General features: G+C 40.8%; 1 protein-coding gene across 2 annotated transcripts; it reads left to right on the plus strand.

Annotated features, from left to right (window-relative positions):
• The first annotated feature begins 113 nt into the window (after positions 1–113).
• atg2b (autophagy related 2B) lies at positions 114–16,572 on the plus strand. Of its 2 annotated transcripts, none has more exons than XM_086149645.1 (43): positions 114–185; positions 834–1,243; positions 1,355–1,517; positions 1,618–1,770; positions 1,860–1,962; positions 2,448–2,610; positions 2,696–2,875; positions 3,036–3,132; positions 3,211–3,375; positions 3,477–3,628; positions 3,819–3,930; positions 4,061–4,304; positions 4,401–4,563; positions 5,062–5,154; positions 5,263–5,451; positions 7,319–7,592; positions 7,682–7,790; positions 7,865–8,060; positions 8,317–8,459; positions 9,262–9,419; positions 9,497–9,672; positions 9,762–9,912; positions 10,065–10,267; positions 10,892–10,972; positions 11,068–11,174; positions 11,271–11,363; positions 11,465–11,535; positions 11,620–11,696; positions 11,788–11,958; positions 12,054–12,186; positions 12,262–12,455; positions 12,548–12,777; positions 12,864–12,981; positions 13,072–13,263; positions 13,341–13,442; positions 13,538–13,616; positions 13,705–13,909; positions 13,990–14,059; positions 14,150–14,232; positions 14,539–14,660; positions 14,943–15,097; positions 15,178–15,327; positions 15,420–16,572. In XM_086149645.1, exons 2-43 carry the CDS (start codon positions 1,082–1,084, stop codon positions 15,648–15,650), a joined length of 6,213 nt encoding a protein of 2,070 aa, XP_086005771.1. In that variant the 5' UTR covers positions 114–185; positions 834–1,081; the 3' UTR covers positions 15,651–16,572. The 2 variants fall into 2 exon arrangements, with proteins under 2 accessions (XP_086005771.1, XP_086005780.1); XM_086149654.1 differs by having other exon boundaries at positions 13,708–13,909.
• The last annotated feature ends 1,179 nt before the right edge of the window (positions 16,573–17,751 follow it).

Genomic DNA, 17,751 nt, shown 5'->3' on the forward strand with positions numbered 1-17,751 from the left:
GATTGGATGAAGGTTACGGCTTTTATTTGATCAACGTTTTCTTTGTCCAATTAAATTACATAATTTAATAAATATTGGCGATAGACCCGCCTATCGATCCAAACTATCTCCAACCACCCCCAAGTGCGTGGGCTTAGTTGGTGGTGCAGAGTCATGAAAGTGTTTGTAAACAACTCAGTCAGAAGGTAATCTAAAACTGCACTAATCTTTAAAGTTATAAAGAGCAATATTTTTTGTCATTTTATCGTTCTGATGTATCATTGTATATTTTGTTTATATTATTGCGTACATCTGCCATGTGCAAGTAGATACTTGAATGATGTTGAATTTGGGGTTAGCCGGCTAACTTAGCCATATAGCAAGTGTGTGCGCCTACAGCGCGACGTTATTTGGCTATGCTAATACTGGCTAGCCTTGCCGATAACGAGGGTCTATCAGTTATTTGCCCAGTAGCTGCTGAAACGAAACGCACGCTTGCAAGCCGACTAGCCGCTGTCATGTTTAGAGCAAGCCAGCGCTGCTTTGTCTAGCCTTCCGTCGAAGCGCATCCCCTGTCGTTGCACTCCGATGACAGTTCTGCTAGGTAGCTAATGACTAGCAAGTTTTGGGCAAGCTAACAGTTGTATCGCACATGACCCAATAATATACCTCTATAATGAGGGTACTCGGTACTCAAAACACGTGTTATTCACGAAATCTGTAGTGGGCTATATTATAACGTTACAAGAGCCATTTACAATGTATCCATCGTAACATAAGGTATAAACGTGACTTATTGATTTATTTATTTTTTTCTGTCAAGTCTCAGTGACAATGTTTTTCATTTCTCGTAGAAGCAAACTGGAGTCTGACCGACTTTCAGACATTTCCTCGAGTGTGAACACATCCTCCAATCAGTCCCTAATCTTAAGACATGAAGGATGCCTGAACTTATTGATTCTTGATGTCCTCAAGTCAACAGGATGACACATCTGTATCACTGGTGCTAAGTTCCTAGCCATTTGGATCTCAGTAACATTCTGGCTGCAGCAACTCAAAATCTCATTTCTCAACTTTTGCACTCTACACACATTGAAGTAAGATGCCGTGGCCATTCTCTGAGTCCATCAAGAAGCGGGCCTGCAGATATCTTCTGCACCGGTATCTCGGCAACTTTCTACAAGAGAAGCTAAGCTTGGATCAGCTCAGTTTAGATCTTTATCAAGGGACTGGATCTCTGGCACAAGTGCCTCTGGATAAATGGGTATGTTTGGCTCTATATTTTGTTGCTGAAAAATTTAGGGATTTATAATACAGCATAGAACACAATCTGTACAGTATTAGAAGATCTTTGTCCCTTTTTCTTCTCACTTAGTCACTCAATGAGCTGCTAGAGACAGCAGATGCGCCTTTTGAAGTAACCGAAGGATTCATCCAGACAATCTCACTCAGTATCCCATGGGCAACCCTCCTGCAAGAAAACTGTGCCCTGGAGGTCAAGGGTCTGGAGATGGTTTTCAGACCAAGACCAAGAATAGGTAAGGTGGCTTTAGAACATTCAAATGGGAAATTGCTGGATGTGTTTTTTTTTCTTTTGATAATTACCAAAGAACGACATATCCCCATTTGAATATACAGCATCAAGCATGGAGCCGATGTACTGGTCCAGTTTCATGACAAGCAGTATGCAACTTGCTAAAGAATGCTTGAGCCAGAAACTCAGTGATGACATTGGCGAGAGCTTCCAGCCATTTGAAGGATTAGAAAAATTTGCTGAAACCATAGAAACAGGTAAATGTGTCTCAGTGATTGGAATCCTCAAAAACAGATTTTGCCAATCTGGTGGTGGTAAAACAAAATTCTTGTGATTTCTTTTCCAGTTCTGAGAAGAGTCAAAGTCATATTTTTGAATACAGTTCTCAGAGTTGAACACATTCCAGAAAATTCAAAAAGTGGAATTGCACTGGAGATTCGGATAAACAAGTAAGATTTTCTCTGATATGTTGTTTTTTTTGTTTTTTTTTTGTTGTTTTTTTTGTTTTTTTTGGTAAAAACAGGCTTTTTTTTCGGGGTAAAGATTCATAAAGTAAAAAGGAGCACAATATGACTGCTAATCTTTTTTTATAATTTTTCCACGAAGTTTTTCATATCTTGTCGGAGAATTATGTTTTATCTATATGATAAGGGTTAATCAATGAGTCCTCAATTAAACTGAGGCCCATTTTACAGTCTATTTTTGGTTGTAAACTATTTTTTAAGTATGTGGGTGTTGAAATGTATTTTAATTTATTTTACCCTAATAGTTATAAAACATTATTGTTTTTTTCTGAGGCCTATCATCTATTACAGTACTGATATTGCTGTTTTAATATGCCCCAGTTAACTAGGCCGTATTGGAGTTGTATGGTTAATGTAGTACATGTGGCTATTAATTTATGTTGATTTTTTTGTATGTGTTTTTGCTTCAGGATTTCTTACTGTGATGAAACAGGTGAGGAGAGCTCCAGTGTGAATGTGCATCAACCGACCACTTTTGCACATAAAAACTTGCAGATGGAAGGTATCACTGTATTTTGGGATGAATTCTCAGATGTGTCTCGAACCAGTTGTAAATCTTCACCTACTCCAACGGTTGGTGTTTAGTCTTTGAGAAGTTCAAACCAAAGGTTGCTTGTATATAGGGCCTTTTTAATATGAAAATCTCTTATTTTTACAGGAGACTGAGCCCAAGCTCTCCCCCAGCTGGAATCCCAAAATAATTTATGAACCCCATCCACAGTTCACAGAGACCGTCTCCCCTACAACTCCCTTTGAGCCTGTACAGATTGGAAGTCTGTGTGGGAGAACTGAACTGTCCCTCACCCTGAAAAACAACCCAGCCATGCCAGGAGCAAAGGTACATTAAATGTTTCTGTTGTATCCATTGTTAAAATGTTCTGTTTGAAGTATAAATTCGTTATTTATCTCTATTACTGCTGGCTCTTGATAATGCTTTACTATTTCCTATATTATTTATTTTACAATTTTATTCATGGCTGTTATATTGTACTTTTCAGCTGGAAGTTGCTGGACATATCGATACACTGATTGTTCTGCTGTCCCCACGTCAAGTTCATCTTCTTCTGGACTTATTTGGAGCTTTGTCTGGGGAAGGTTAGAGAAACCTGGATCAAGCACTCTGGTCAGGTCACCAGATATTTACAGAGAGCATTTATTTGCTTTTCCACAAAGGTGCACGCGAATGGGCCAAGGACAGAAAGAGTCGGCCCATGCAGCAAGAGGATGAGTATCGGCTTCATATGGAACTAAATCGGTGTCTGAAGAAGGACGCCGCTATGCCAGGGACAGACACAGATCTCTTTGAGAGCCAGACCACTCGAACTGTTTCGAGTCGAGGTCTGATCACGGCACTGTCCACTAATCTCTTAGTTCTCTTTTTAATGTGATGCCATATTGATATTAATTGGTCCCTCTCTCCCAACCTGTGTTTTGTGTAGATGATGTGTTCTTCTCCATGGCAGACATGGATATGTCTCACAGCTTGTCATCCCTCCCTCCTTTGGGTGAACCACCAACTGTTGACCTGGACTTATCCCTAAATAGCAACTACTCTGCCTCCCCAGGAGACTCTCCCTCTGGAAATGCAGCAGTAAGTCTTGTAAACAAAAAAAAATATGGATATGGATGTGTGTTGCATCTCTCACTCAGCTACGTCTCATTTGATGATAATCTATCATTAGCAGCAAATTGCCTTAACTTCTCATTTAATGCAGCAGGTACATATGTGACATTTGTGTGGTGAAATTCTCTTTACATAATCTGAATCAATACCTTTGTAGACCCTCTGGGACGATTACATGGAGGTACCTCGACAAAAGAAGAAACAGACAATAGAATCTCCTGTCCAGTCAAGGGACTCTCAAGTCCCTCAAAAGTTATTTCGACAGACCTGTAAGTTTCACATTAAATGTGTATATAAGTGGTGCATTTAATCTATGAGTATAATCCCTCTTGTAGCAAGGTGGTCATTTTACTCCTGTCAAATTGAATATGATGCATTTCTGCCACTGTTGTACTTTAGCACATCCATCCAAAGCCCATGGCGACGAGTCCAGACCAGAATTGGTCCTGAGGCTGACACTTAGCAGTCTTGCCATTTCAGTCCTCCACATTGACCCACTACCACCACCAGATGCTGCTCCCAGTCCTCTTGGTCCTTTAGCTGAACATTTTTTCAGCATGGTGGGCCCAGACCAACTGGCCCCAACTGCCTTCCTTCAGTCTCGTCCTGTCTTTAATCAGGCTTGTCCACATGACCATCTCAGGTACACTTGCACTTTTCACTATATTCAGTTTTTTAATGAATATTCTCTGTCTGGGATCTAAAAAATGTCCTGTGTTTTGTCCTGGTATATTTGCAGATTTGTTGGCCAGGGTATGACAATAAAGTACGAGCACTGTAAGGGATCCAGTCTGCGGACTTTTAGCACTGACATCTCCTTGAACCAAATGGAGCTGCTAGAATGTTTGTTCCCCTCTGAGACTCTTGTCGGTGGCTCTCAACGAGGAATTCATTACACTGAGGTCTGGGAGGCTGAGCTACACACATACTGTAAATCACATCATGCGGTTTTGAACTGTTTAACATTGGATATACAGATGGGTTTCAAACTATGACAATGAGAGTATGACAGTGAAATATTGATTCAGAAGAATGGCTGCTGTGTTTTTACATGAATTCTTTGAGCTTCTGATCTCTTGGAGGTCAGAATCAAGATTCTTCTCTAATTCTTTCTTTGGTGACGTGTCATTTCAAAATCTAGTTGTCATTGATTTGGTCAAGACCTGCTCACTTTGAAAGCCAGTGTCTGTGACTCCCATGCTATTAATCCCCCCCCCCCCCCTAATTCGATCTATGACCCCTCTATTCCTCATTTCAGTAATTCTTTAGTGGTATACTAAGGTTTATCTTCAGTTAGTCACCAGTTTGTACAAGTCAATGCACCAACACAAAACAAAGTAGAATTAGCTGGCACAATATCACCAATGTATCTCACTGTTTTTTTTTCTGTCACACCTCAGCTCCTGACATTTGACACCAAAGCCAGTGCTGATCCTCCACTTACCACCTGCTTTCACCTGCTTTACAAACTAGCTGAGCGCAGGGGCCCCCAGGTACAAGTATCTAGTTGCTCTATATTAAACACTAGCATTACCACTCAAAATTTGGACCCATTTTGCTATCTTGAGATTTTACCATGTCACCGCTTTGTGGTTTTGCAGGGCAGCCAGGTTCGTCTCAGCACCATTCCCAGGAAAGCTGAGATCCTGGTCGAGCTTGGCCCAATGCGTTCTGAGCTGGACATCAGCATTGTAGACCGACTCAACTCATTACTTCAGCCTCAGAAGCTGGCTACCACTGAGATGATGGCCCCCCATATGTACACATCCTATAATAAACACATCAGCCTGGTATGTATAGTCTCGGACTCCTAACTTATGACTATATGACACTAAACAGATTCGGAGTCAACTGATGTGAAAACTTTCTACATGGAAATTTACATATAAAATACCTTATCAGTTAGTGTCATATCTATATTGCCACAGAGCAAGCAGCCTCATGCCACCATTGTTCAGTCACTGATATTTAATTGAATTAAGTTGTAATGTCAATATCAATGGACTAACATCAGTTTTTACATCTCCCAAACGGCCTAACTTTCTCAGTGGCGATTTTTTTTCTTTTTTTTACTCAATCGAAACTGAAGTGCATCATCAGTACATTGATAAAATCCACTTCTGTCTATTGTTATATTGATATATTTTTACCATCAGTCATTATCTCACTAATGTCACACTGATATTAAGTGTTCCTGGGAATTTTCAGCAATGTCAGGACTTGAAATGATATTTTACGTCATGAGATTTTGTATGTTTGATTGCTTTAATACAGTTTGCCGAGATTATTTATGTGCTTAAGAGAAAAAGCCAGTTTATGATGATTTAAAGATTTTTCCACACCCACACCTCTGTCACTCTCTCTTGCTCTCTGTCTTTGTACCCCAACGGGTCGAGATAGAAGGCCGCCCATATTGAGCTCGGATCTGTCCAAGGTTTCTACCTGGTAATGGCAAGTGCCTGCTCATGGGGGAATGTCTGGTGCCTGTAATCATTTTTAAAGAGCGCGGTCCCGACCTGCTTTCTGCTTTTAATGTTAAGTATCATGAGGTAACTATGTTGTGATTTGGCACTATATAAATAAAACTTTACTCAACTTCATTTGACGCCCTTAAAAAAAAAGTTGAGAATAGATCAGGTCTTCTCTTCCTTTCAGCTGCTCCCTTCAGAGTCTGCCAAAACAAATCATCTTGCTCGGTCTAATTCCATTCTCTGCAATCTCTCCTCTCAAACCAACTAACTTCATATCCTCTTTCACTCCATCCATAAAGCTCCTCTTCGGTCTTCCTCAAGGCCTCCTGCCTGGCAGTTCCAACCTCGGCATCCTTCTACCAATATATTCACTATTCACCTCTTCTATACAGTACATGTCCAAACCATCGCAGTCTGGCCTCCGACTTTATCTCCAAAACATTGAACATGTGCTGTCCCTCTGATGGACTCATTCCTGATCCTATCCATCCATGTCACACCCAAAGACAACAACATTTTAATCTCTGCTACCACCAGCTCTGCCTCCTGTCTTTTCCTCAGTGCCACTGTCTTGAAACTACACTGAAATGCTGGTCTTACCACCATCTTGTACACCTTTCCGTTCATTCTTGCTGATAATGTTGCTCACATATTTTTCCTGGCATTTTTCTCCACCCATTCCTGCCTGTTTGCACTTAATTCTTGTCCTCTTTTCCACACTCTCTATTGCTCAGGGGTGTTGACCCTAGGTATCTTCTACCTCCTTTATCTCTATTCCCTGTCCTCTTCCAGGGCAAAGCTCCACCTCTCCAGTTTTTTTTATACCTGTTTCCTGCTCTCACTACATGAAACCATACTTCTGCTCACAAATGCTCACCTCTGCCCTCTCCCCAGCTTCCTCTACTCTTTCCCACAACATCATTGCATGGCTCATCAACTTTATCCCTCTATAGTCACTGCTATTCTGCATATCTCCCTTCTTAAAAATAGAGACAGGCACACTTCTCCTCCATTCCACAGGCATCCTTTCACTCACATCCTGTTGAAGAATTTAGACCAAATCTGCACCAACATGTCCGTTTAAGTTTGCACCAGTTACCATTCTCTCACTTCAGGGGATAATACAAATGTCATATATTTCCACTTCCTGCATATAATGTGTATATATTGATGTGTTCTTTTACAGCACAAAGCCTTTACAGAAGTTTTCCTTGAAGACAGCCACACCCCTTCCAGTTGTCATGTCTCACTTACTGTAAGTGCCCCATCACTGGGCCTTGCTGTGCGCTTCCCGATTCCGGACCTTCGCTCAGATCAGGAGAGGGGGCCATGGTTCAAAAAGTCTCTGCAAAAAGAAGTTCTCTGTCTGGAGCTCGAAGATGTTGAAGTAAAAACAGAGTTCATGGGTGGGAACTCTCCAGATCAGACTAAATTGGAGCTGACTTTCAGACAGCTTACAGGTCCGTAGGTGCAGAACAATTCTGTGAATTTTTTCCAAACGTGCAAGAATTGCTTTTTTTTTCCAACGGCTTTTTTTTTCATTTTACAGGAAAGTTCCAGGAGGAACCAGGTCAGCCAGCTGCACAGTTTCTCAGAGTGTCCCACAACATGGATGGAGACATGGCAGCATCAGAGAGTGTCAAATTTGATTGGCCTCGGTAGATGCAACCAGCCTTAACCTGTTTTATCTCTTCGCAGACATTGCCCACTGATTACACATTTCTCTGTCCAGTATTGTGCTGAAGATGAACCCCACCACAGTGCACTCGATCCTTGAGCGAGCGGCAGCTGAAGATGACGAAGGGCCAGAGGACCATTCACTTGAAGAGGAAGAGGGGGCGGCCCACTCACTAAAGGATGTGTGTGACTTCGGAAAACCAGAACCATCGCCATTTTCTTCCCGTAGGGTCATGTATGAGAATGAAGAGGTGGGGCTTTGTCACATGCTTAAAATATGTTCAGACAAAAGCAACTTTGGATTTTTATGTTCTATTGTGTTATATGTTTGAAGAAGGGTGCTGATCTTAGTAGCTCATATGTTAAAGAGTATGTGCAACCATGTGGGTGCTTTGTATTCAAGTCAGATCAAACAATGCAAACAGATGCAAACAGAAACCTTAGCACTGCTTTGCATCAGAGCAGGTGATGATGACAACATGTTTTGAATATTGTGTCTGATTTCAGATGGTCATTCCTGGTGATGTTGCTGAAATGACGGAGTTCCAGGAGAAAACAATGAACAATTCTCGTTTCATTCTTGAAATGTGTTTCCCAAATGTACAGCTAGCTCTACCCAGCAAAACATTTTATGAAAAACTACACAATAGGTATGGCCTTCAGATTTTTTTTTGTCAATTCTATGTTAGAAGGGTAATCAATTCCCTCTACAAACTTGGGTAACATTGCTACAAAAATGCATTTTAAATGATTGAACAACTGAAATATACTGGAAAATCATACACTCTGGGATTTCGTTTATGAATGGTTCATTCTAACATTCTTTTCAGTAAGGGTGAAATTATCAATCCATGCAATAAAGAAAACAGTCACTTGATTATTTTAAGAGATTTGATTTATTTTATCTTTATTATTGTGATTTGTGATATATTTGATATCAGACTTAAATGATAAAAGTATGTTTTAATCAATTTACCTTATCATTTGATGAATACTCAATTATGAAATTACAAAAATGCATCAGCCCTAAAAAAAAACATCACACCACAGATCGGAACAAAAGTAATTGGCCATGAGTATGGTCAAGTCATTATTATGTTCAGGAAAATATATGTAAGAGTTATCCTGTGGAACCCTGATTGAGATGTCAAGATTATTTTATGTGTGTGCATGTGTGTGTCTATGTTGAAGCTGTAATGCAAAGTTACTGTTTTATAGTCAATGACAATTAGCAGATAATGTGAAATTATGTACTTTTCATGGCATCTGTAATTTCTGTTTCATTATTTGAATTAATAATTTCCTCTTAATTGTTCCTCTTATAATAACCCCTTCACTCACTTAACATCTTCTAAAGGGCATTGTAGGACTTTTCAAATTGATAAATATCAATCATAATGACATTCCTGTCTTTCATTTTGACATGTAACATGGATATCCTCTATATTGCAGGATTAACAATGACCTGCTGCTATGGGAGCCCACTGCTCCATCGCCAGTAGAAACAGTGGAAAGCATTCCCTATGGGGTGGGACTGTCAGTCGCCAGTCAGTTAATAAACACTTATTCGAAGGACAGCTTCAGTCAGTATCGCTCTACCGGTCCTGAAGGTGAGAGATAAAAAGGACAGACTCCATGTTCTTTTTTAAAACAGTTTTTTTTAATCAGCCACTGTTTCATGTTGCAGAGGAGACCAGTGGCTCGGAGGAGGAGAACATGCACTACTACTCCCCTGCTTCTGTTGTGGGTCCCCGGTCTCGTAAGAAGAAGAAGCCCAAAGCCCAAAACAAGACCTCCCAGAGCCTGTTCTCTGTTATCCTTAGTGTCAATCATGGCTTAGTGGCCCTTCAAACTAATGCAAAGGTGAGCTCACGATTCCCACACTCACTATCCAGATATTTTATAGAAACTTGTCTTTTAGTAGAAGATGTAATTTTCCATTTATTTCACAGAAGGAAGATAAAACATTACTGAAAAACAAACATGGTGAATTCTGGCTAGAAGTGAAAAATGCTGTACTCTTCAGTGTCATACAGTATGAAGGCTATGAAGACCAGCATTACATCTGTTTCCACACCAGTAATAGTTGCATGTATCACCAAGGTAAACCAACAGCAATGATTCCATATAAGGATTCTAATTCGCTTTGTTAATGTGGTGTGACTGTTGAGCATATTTAAGATATTTATTTGCATTGCATCAGGGCTGCACTATTTCAGATATACTCATAGATATCCCTTAATTTTTTTTTTCAGGACTTGTGGATGGCAGCAGCTCTACCAAAGACATCAAGCTGCCCTGCAGGACACATCCTCATTGGCTGGAACCGACCATCTACCAGTCAGAGACAGCTCCTGACAGATCTTCAACTCCTTCGGAGGGCATTGGTTTGGAGGCCCGCAGCATGGTGTCTGTTGCTGTCAAAATTTCATCGCAAAGTGCAGACTGCCACGTAAAGGTAGGAGCCTAAAACCACTGAGTGGTTAGTGGACACCTGAGTGTTTCTGTCAGTATTCTGAGAATATGTTCCCAGCATCCAACATCATTAGTCACATGAGATCACTTTTCACATAATTTCGTAATTAAAATCCCACCAAAATGGTAGTTGTTTTAATTTTACAATCAAGCGAAATTTTAAAGCCAAAATATAAATCTGCGTGTTTCCTTTCCAGATAGGCATTACTTCTTCCAATTGCTCTCACCTCACTGTCCTAAAAACCACAGTGTATTTTGTAAAATTACACTTCATCAGTTATCTAATGGATTTGTTTATTTTTTATCCTATGAAGGCTGACAAAAGTACACAAATCTGCTTCCACAACTCACTACAGTCCCCAGACTCTGATTAATCCATCTAATTTAATAGAATAATTATTTGTTGCGACACTAAAAGGATTTAATGAGTGGTAAGTTGTGTTTTTATAGACCGGCTACCTTATTAGTCTCAAACTCTGCCACTGCTACAACATCTCTTTCTATCAAGTAACCCTTTATTGAAATATAGTGAAATATATGTGAAATCAGTCATTTTCCTTTTTTGTGTAGTATTGTGATTATTCCAATAATATTCATTTTCATTCAGGAATATCTGGTTGCTGTTGGAGTGAGAGGGGCCACACTCCATCACAGGATGGTTCCTCCCAGCCTGGGCTGGTATGATCAGGTAGGACTACTGCTTCACCAGCGCTTTTTTTCGCATAAGATTTATAAGAAAACCAGTTCAGTAAAAGTTTGGTGCTGTTGTTCTGTGCGCAACAGATTATTGACTTTTTAAATGTCTCTGATGAGCCTGTGCTGGGTTACGCCCCTCCTGCATCAATCACTGCTTTCCACCTTCATTTGTGGAGCTGCTCTCTAGACTACAGGTAAAGTACACTCTAGATGTCCAATTAGTTAGTGTTAATTTTTCAAACGTTCTCCAGTTTTATTCTAATTTAGCTCATCTTTGTCTCTTTCGGCAGACCCCTCTACCTGCCACTCAGATCCATGCTAGTTGTAGAAACTTTTAGCATCTCCAGCAGTGTGGCTTTGGACCATTCCTCCTCAACACTCCGGTATTATCTCTTAGTTTAATCTCAAATAACAAATATTGGGTTCAATTTCCCATGTTGTATTCAATGATTTGCCTTTTCTAAGAATAAGCTGTTGTTTGCAGGATCATTTTGGACGAAGCAGTTCTGTTCCTTTCAGATAAGAGTAATGTTGTGTCTGTCAGTTTAGCACGCGGTGAGTTGATTTTTTTTTTTTTGGATAGACTTCATGAAACGTATAGGGAGCTTTTTACCAATGCTTTCCGTCCTGTTGACACAGACTATGTCCAGGTGGTAGACATGGGAACGCTAGAGCTGAGAATTACTGCTGTCAAACCAGGGGTGGATGGAAAATTGGTTGGAGTTTGAAATTTCTAAATAATTTTGATCTCTACAGTATATGTAATTCAGAGAACTAATTTGATGCTTTTTTTCAATTGTCCATCAGTCTGAGCCAAGATTTGAGCTCCGCTGTTCCAGCGACGTCATTCACATCAGAACTTGCTCAGACTCCTGTGCTGCTCTCATGAACCTCATCCAGTACATCGCCAGTTACGGCGATTTGCTGCCCCCTGCAGAACCAGAGTCCAAACACAGTGGCTCCACTTCAAGAACCAGGGTCAGTGGTGGTGTAATTTTGTGAGCCAATATTTCTGCACAGTGCCATTTCACGATTTACAAATCATACTTAATTGAAGGATATCATTTGCCCAGGTGGAATTTCCCAGTCAGTCAACATCTCAGACTCCACTGCTTGCTGACACTGAGCAGCAGATGCTACAAGATCTGATGATTGAAGCTATGGAGGAGACAGATGGGGAGCAAGCACCAGGGCTGAAGCAGAACGGTAAAGATTTGATTCAGATGAAGTTTCATCTTTTGCACCGTGAATAATTTAAATTGATGTCAACATAATTTGCAGGTGCACATGAGGAGACGAGCCATGACCATGATCGCCCTCGTTCTGATCTCTTTCTGTTTCCTGACGAGAGTGGGAATCAAGACTCAAGCCCCACTTACCCCATGCTCCACTCTCCTCTCATCACTCCAGCACCTACCCTGGCCCAAGAGACGGATGACTTTTGTATTTTGGAAACACCAGGTTCCAGAGAAGAAGTCAGCATATGTTAATTCACAACATTGTAACAGTGAACATTTTTTTCAGTTGTAGTCTAACACGGTGTCACTCTGACCAATATATGTTTCAGGATCGTGATCAAGAGCCAGTAGTGAAACAACTTACCTCAGAGCCAGTAGAAATTAAATACGATCACTTCAGTCAACCTTTAGATGGAAGTGATTCTAGCCGAGGAACCATGAATTTTCCAATCCCAGAGGTGCGCTACCTCATCAAAGAGATTTCCGTCGTGTGGCACCTTTATGGTGGGAAAGATTTTGGGAATGCAACTTTGACAGCTTCGCCTGCAAGAAGTTGGGGGTGAGCCATGACCTGTTGATAATTAAACACTAAATCTGTTTTAAGGGAATCTGGCTTTAGTCAATTTTACCTGTTTGTCTTTGTAGGTCAACCCCCCCCACGTCCCCCTGTCAAACTCCAGTCCGTCAGGTCAGAGGTTCAGGACGAGGAGGGGGTGGAAAAGGAAGGAACCCTGATGTCTTGCTGGAGATACAGCTCAGTAAAGTGGGTTCTGTTTACTGTGTGTTACACATGAGATCACATAAATGTCCATGTTGTTTTTTTCTTCTTCATCTACTTATTTGTCTTCCCCAGGTTAGATTTCAGCATGAGGTATACCCACAAAACCTGGTGGTTTTGGGGTCTGCAGTGGACAAACCTGTTTCCCGGCAAGTATTTGTTGTGCAGGACCTCGAGATTAGGGACAGACTTGCTACGTCACAGATGAACAAATTCCTCTACTTGTACTCCAGCAAGGAAATGCCCCGAAAGGCCCATTCTAATATGGTAAGGATGACAACACTGGAATATGAGCATTCTTTTATATGAGCTTTGTGTAAATTCCTCGATGTTTTTGTCTTTAGCTTGCAGTAAAGGCGCTGCACGTGTGTATGGAGTCGAGCCCAGCTCCACAGGAGTGCTGTCTGCGTGTTTCACTCATGCCTCTTCGCCTCAATATTGATCAGGTAAAACACAGATTCTTCGATGTGTATCAAGGTACCAACAACCATGACAGCAATTGACCCTAAATTACAGAAAATCCCTTTTTGGTTTATTGTAGGATGCATTATTCTTCCTGAAGGACTTCTTCACAAATCTTGCAACAGAAGTCGAGTTGTTTTCACCTCCTGTTCAGGAAGGTAGAATTCATTGAATGCATCCCCATATCATTTAGCATTGATTCGATTGGGAAATATGTGTTTCTGATCATAATGTTTTGTGCTGCAGCAGTCTGTGTTTCATCAAAAAAGGCTGCTGGCCCAGAGATCACCTGCAGTTTCTCCAAACACACGGGCAGCGGCCAGGACCCAGTACCCATCATTTCAGTGCCAGCTCAGATACGAATGAACAATGGGCTCTCCTCATCTGGCAGGGAGGAGGGTGAAAATGAAACCTCTACACCTTTTTTCACAGACCAACCAATCTTCTTTAGGTCTGTTTCAAAAAACCTTATATCAGATGTGCCTGTGAAGAATCCCAGTGGTCCTTTTTAACATCACCTTTTCCTAACAGGGAATTTCGATTTACCTCTGAGGTTCCCATTCGTTTAGATTACCATGGGAAACATGTTTCAATGGAGCAGGTACATAGTCTGAGAGGGGCAAGAATGAATTCCATGTTATGTTGTTTGCGCCTCTAGAATAAGTTTGCTCTCACTATTTTTCTTTCTCAGGGAACATTTGCAGGAATCATTATCGGGTTGACACAGCTGAACTGTTCAGAGCTGAAGCTGAGACGGTTGTGCTACCGACAAGGGTATGCTTATCATTCATCCTTTTATTGTCATCAAGTCAGCCTGCATTGCAGTAGCTTATGAGCTGTTATGTGTGCCCTCAAAAAAACTAAACTGAAAAGGTTGTTGAAAAATAGGTTGAAAAATAATATAAGACACTTGGTACTTAAAATTCGAAGTTTCCATTAGCAGTCAAAACCGTTGAGAGCAGATCTCCTCTATAGCAAATGGCAAGAAAGACTATTTTGAGTTCAATACCAGATTGTTTGTAAATCACTTTTCACTTTGAATTTCACCTACTGTAATTTTTTTTTCTTTCTGTTTTCCAGGTTGTTAGGTGTGGATAAGCTGTTTTCCTATGCCATAAATGAGTGGTTAAATGATATAAAGAAGAACCAGCTTCCTGGCATCCTGGGTGGTGTGGGACCCATTCACTCTCTTGTCCAGCTGGGTAAGGAGTAATGGTCGGCTCTAGTCATTCTGCAGTCATTCTGTTTTTTTGCTAAAATAACATTGAATGTGAGGTTTATTATTGTCTGTCCACTTCATCCACACATGTTGGCTGTGTATGAAACAGTATTTTAAAAACAACTCAATCTTAAATTATGTTTTAAAAGCTGGATTGGGATTGACTTAGAGCCATCAGATGACGTGAACGTCCGGGGTGTGAGCTTCCCTCAGAGGGTCTACGTGTTCTTCTTACTCTTATTCTGTTTTCTTTTTGTTGGTTCAGTTCAAGGATTCAGGGACTTGGTATGGCTCCCCATTGAGCATTACAGGAAAGATGGACGGATAGTCCGTGGGTTTCAGCGCGGAACTGCTTCATTTGGAACCTCTACAGCGATGGCTGCTCTGGAGCTCACCAATAGGATGGTGCGAACCATCCAGGTACATATGGTTACTAAAGGTCCTGTAATCCATCCTAAGGCTGTAATTAGAATTCAACCATTAACCTGTGTCTTTTTTAGGCAGCAGCTGAGACAGCCTATGATATGGTGTCTCCAGTGCCTGATGAGAGAGACACGAAGAGGACAAAACGTTACTCTCATTATGGACTTGCTCATCAGCCTGTTGACCTTAGAGAAGGTGTAGCCAAAGCCTACACTGTGGTTAAAGAGGTACTTACACACTGACTCAACATACTTGTACTTCCAATGACAGTGAATCGGAACTCAGTTGAATAATAAGCACGTGCTGTGTCCATTTCCAGGGGATCACAGACACAGCATTGACCATCTATGACACTGCCACCCGGGAACATGAACAACGTGGTATGACAGGAGCAGTAGGCGGTGTTCTCCGCCAGCTGCCGCCAGCGGTGGTCAAGCCGCTCATTATGGCCACAGAAGCCACCTCCAATGTCCTGGGTGGAATGAGAAACCAGATTCACCCTGACGCACGCCAGGAGGAGTCTCAAAAATGGAGGCAATGTGAGGAGTAATAATTGTTGCACCATGGACTTTGGATCTCTCACAAAGACAAACTTCTTAGGGGTGTGCAACATCTCCCAGATGTAGTTGAATAACGTTCATCTCATTGTTATTTCAGCGACTGTGATTCAGCTTATGTCCGCTTACCAGTTCTCTAACAGTGCCTTTTATGGTCAGCATTGTCCATCTGTGTGATTCAACAAAGGGATGCATAAAGTTAAGGAATAAAAGAGCTACGCAATATCCTCTGCATTACCTTTAGGTATGGGGGGAAAAGGCATTTAAATGTAAAACATTGAAAATGAAGAAATGAGTTCTCTCATGAGGCTCAAGTATTTGCTACATATTCAAACATATTTTTACGAGCTGTGTAGTTTGGTTCCCATGTCTTTGCTTGGTGTCATAGATGAAAAGGTAACCCCTAATTCATATGTACTGTACATGGACTTTGTGTTCTGTAAATAGCCTAAATATCTAACATTTCATGCAAATACAACAAAGTGTAAAAACTGGATGTGTGTTCCAATGAGTTAAGTAATCAGCACTTTCAAGGCATTTGTAATCATTCATGGTCTTAATAGTTTTGCGATTTTATTTGGGGCTTTGGTCAGTGTTTTCTAGTTAAGGGGGAAATGGATGTTGATACCCAAATGCTGCTGTCCAGATGCTCCTCTCAACGATTTAATGAAATGTTGCAAATGTCAAGAAGTCAATTATTCACACTCATATTGTTGACACTAATAGGGCAGAAAACTGTATCATCTTAAAACGTTCATTTAAAAAAAAAAATGTTTTAAGTCTTTCACTATTGATATGTGCCGTGATCTGTATGAGTTCATGGACTACGAGAAAATAATTGTACATATGTGTACAGTTGATTCTTGAATTTGTATTGAAAGCATGAATGAGAAATAAAAAGTTAAATTCAACATCTGATACCCAAGTGAATTCGCTCTTTCTGATAGGTTAAGACCTAGATTTTGCCGATGGCTAACTTTACGATCAAAGCATATACCGCCCCGTTTACTCAGTTCGACTTCCATCTTGAACAGCGTTGCCCGTCGCAACGGAAGTAGCGTATATTGCCATGGTAACACTCAAGTTAGCAGTAGCTCACCACCTGTCGTTCGATTGAGGTAAGTAATGGCGGACCTGAACGCTGGTTTGAGCAACCTGAGGATGACGAGGGTGTAACGTATCTTCATGCAAGGGCAGCTTTATTGCGACGGAATTTTACCCATTCGACGTTCTTCCTGACGATGGTTTTAGCTTTGCCACAGTGTAAAATTCAAGAACAGAGCGCGTATGTCATTTTCATAATAGACAACTAATTAGTCCATAGACTCAGCAAAATGCATAAAACTAGGAAAATCCGTCAACATCTAACTTGTCGCTGCCTACAAAATTGCGTATGTGTATAGATATGTCTCATTAAGAGTTATAGTATAATCTATAACCGTGCACAAAGCAATCACACGGTATTTTTTATACTTCCATACGAGCACACACTGACCACTTGATGTTGACCTAACGCATAGAGTACTTACAGAAAACAAAAAGGTTTACAACACACAATTATGCTCAGGGAAACTCAAAACTGGAGATTACTGCTGAGGTAGAACAAGACTGTTTGTGAGACAAACAGACCCTGAGATATGGTTTTGAAAATGTTTTTTTTTCTGAACGTCTGTGTGTTTTACGGAGTGTTTTTGACATCTCAGAGCCAACACTGGCTGCTAATGTGATCAGTTGTACTTTCCCATAAAATCTGGGTTTACAATGTGGTATTATGTTCGATGTATATCTCAGGCAGCAAAAACATACCACAAATAAGTACCTATGTACATCAAAATGTAAATGAGATTTCTAGGTGGCTTTTACTTTGACTATGAAGATTCTGAATACCTCCATCTTCTGTTTTGAGTATGTTTATGTAAACAGAGACTTGCTGGCAGAAAGAGACAACTGCGACCTCGGACTGGGGATACTTGGAATGGGTCGCATGAGAAAACAGCTGCCTCATATCCTTCTGACAAAGACTGGTATCAAACAATCAAATATCAAAATCTCAACCAGGTGACCAGGATCTGCGGGTACAGGGAAATAAATAAC

This window comes from Fistularia commersonii, chromosome 1 (assembly GCF_037954325.1).
Source record: "Fistularia commersonii isolate RoL2024-O1a breed Wild chromosome 1, RoL_Fcom_v1.0, whole genome shotgun sequence".
In the NCBI taxonomy this organism is placed as follows: domain Eukaryota; kingdom Metazoa; phylum Chordata; class Actinopteri; order Syngnathiformes; family Fistulariidae; genus Fistularia; species Fistularia commersonii.

Bases quoted from the DNA above. Each gene is read 5' to 3' on its own strand.
- atg2b (XM_086149645.1), top strand. From the start codon at position 1,082: ATGCCGTGGCCATTCTCTGAGTCCATCAAGAAGCGGGCCTGCAGATAT. The intron at 2,611-2,695 runs GTTGGTGTTTAG...TTATTTTTACAG, and splicing joins AATCTTCACCTACTCCAACG to GAGACTGAGCCCAAGCTCTC. The intron at 9,913-10,064 runs GTAAACCAACAG...TTTTTTTTTCAG, and splicing joins TAGTTGCATGTATCACCAAG to GACTTGTGGATGGCAGCAGC.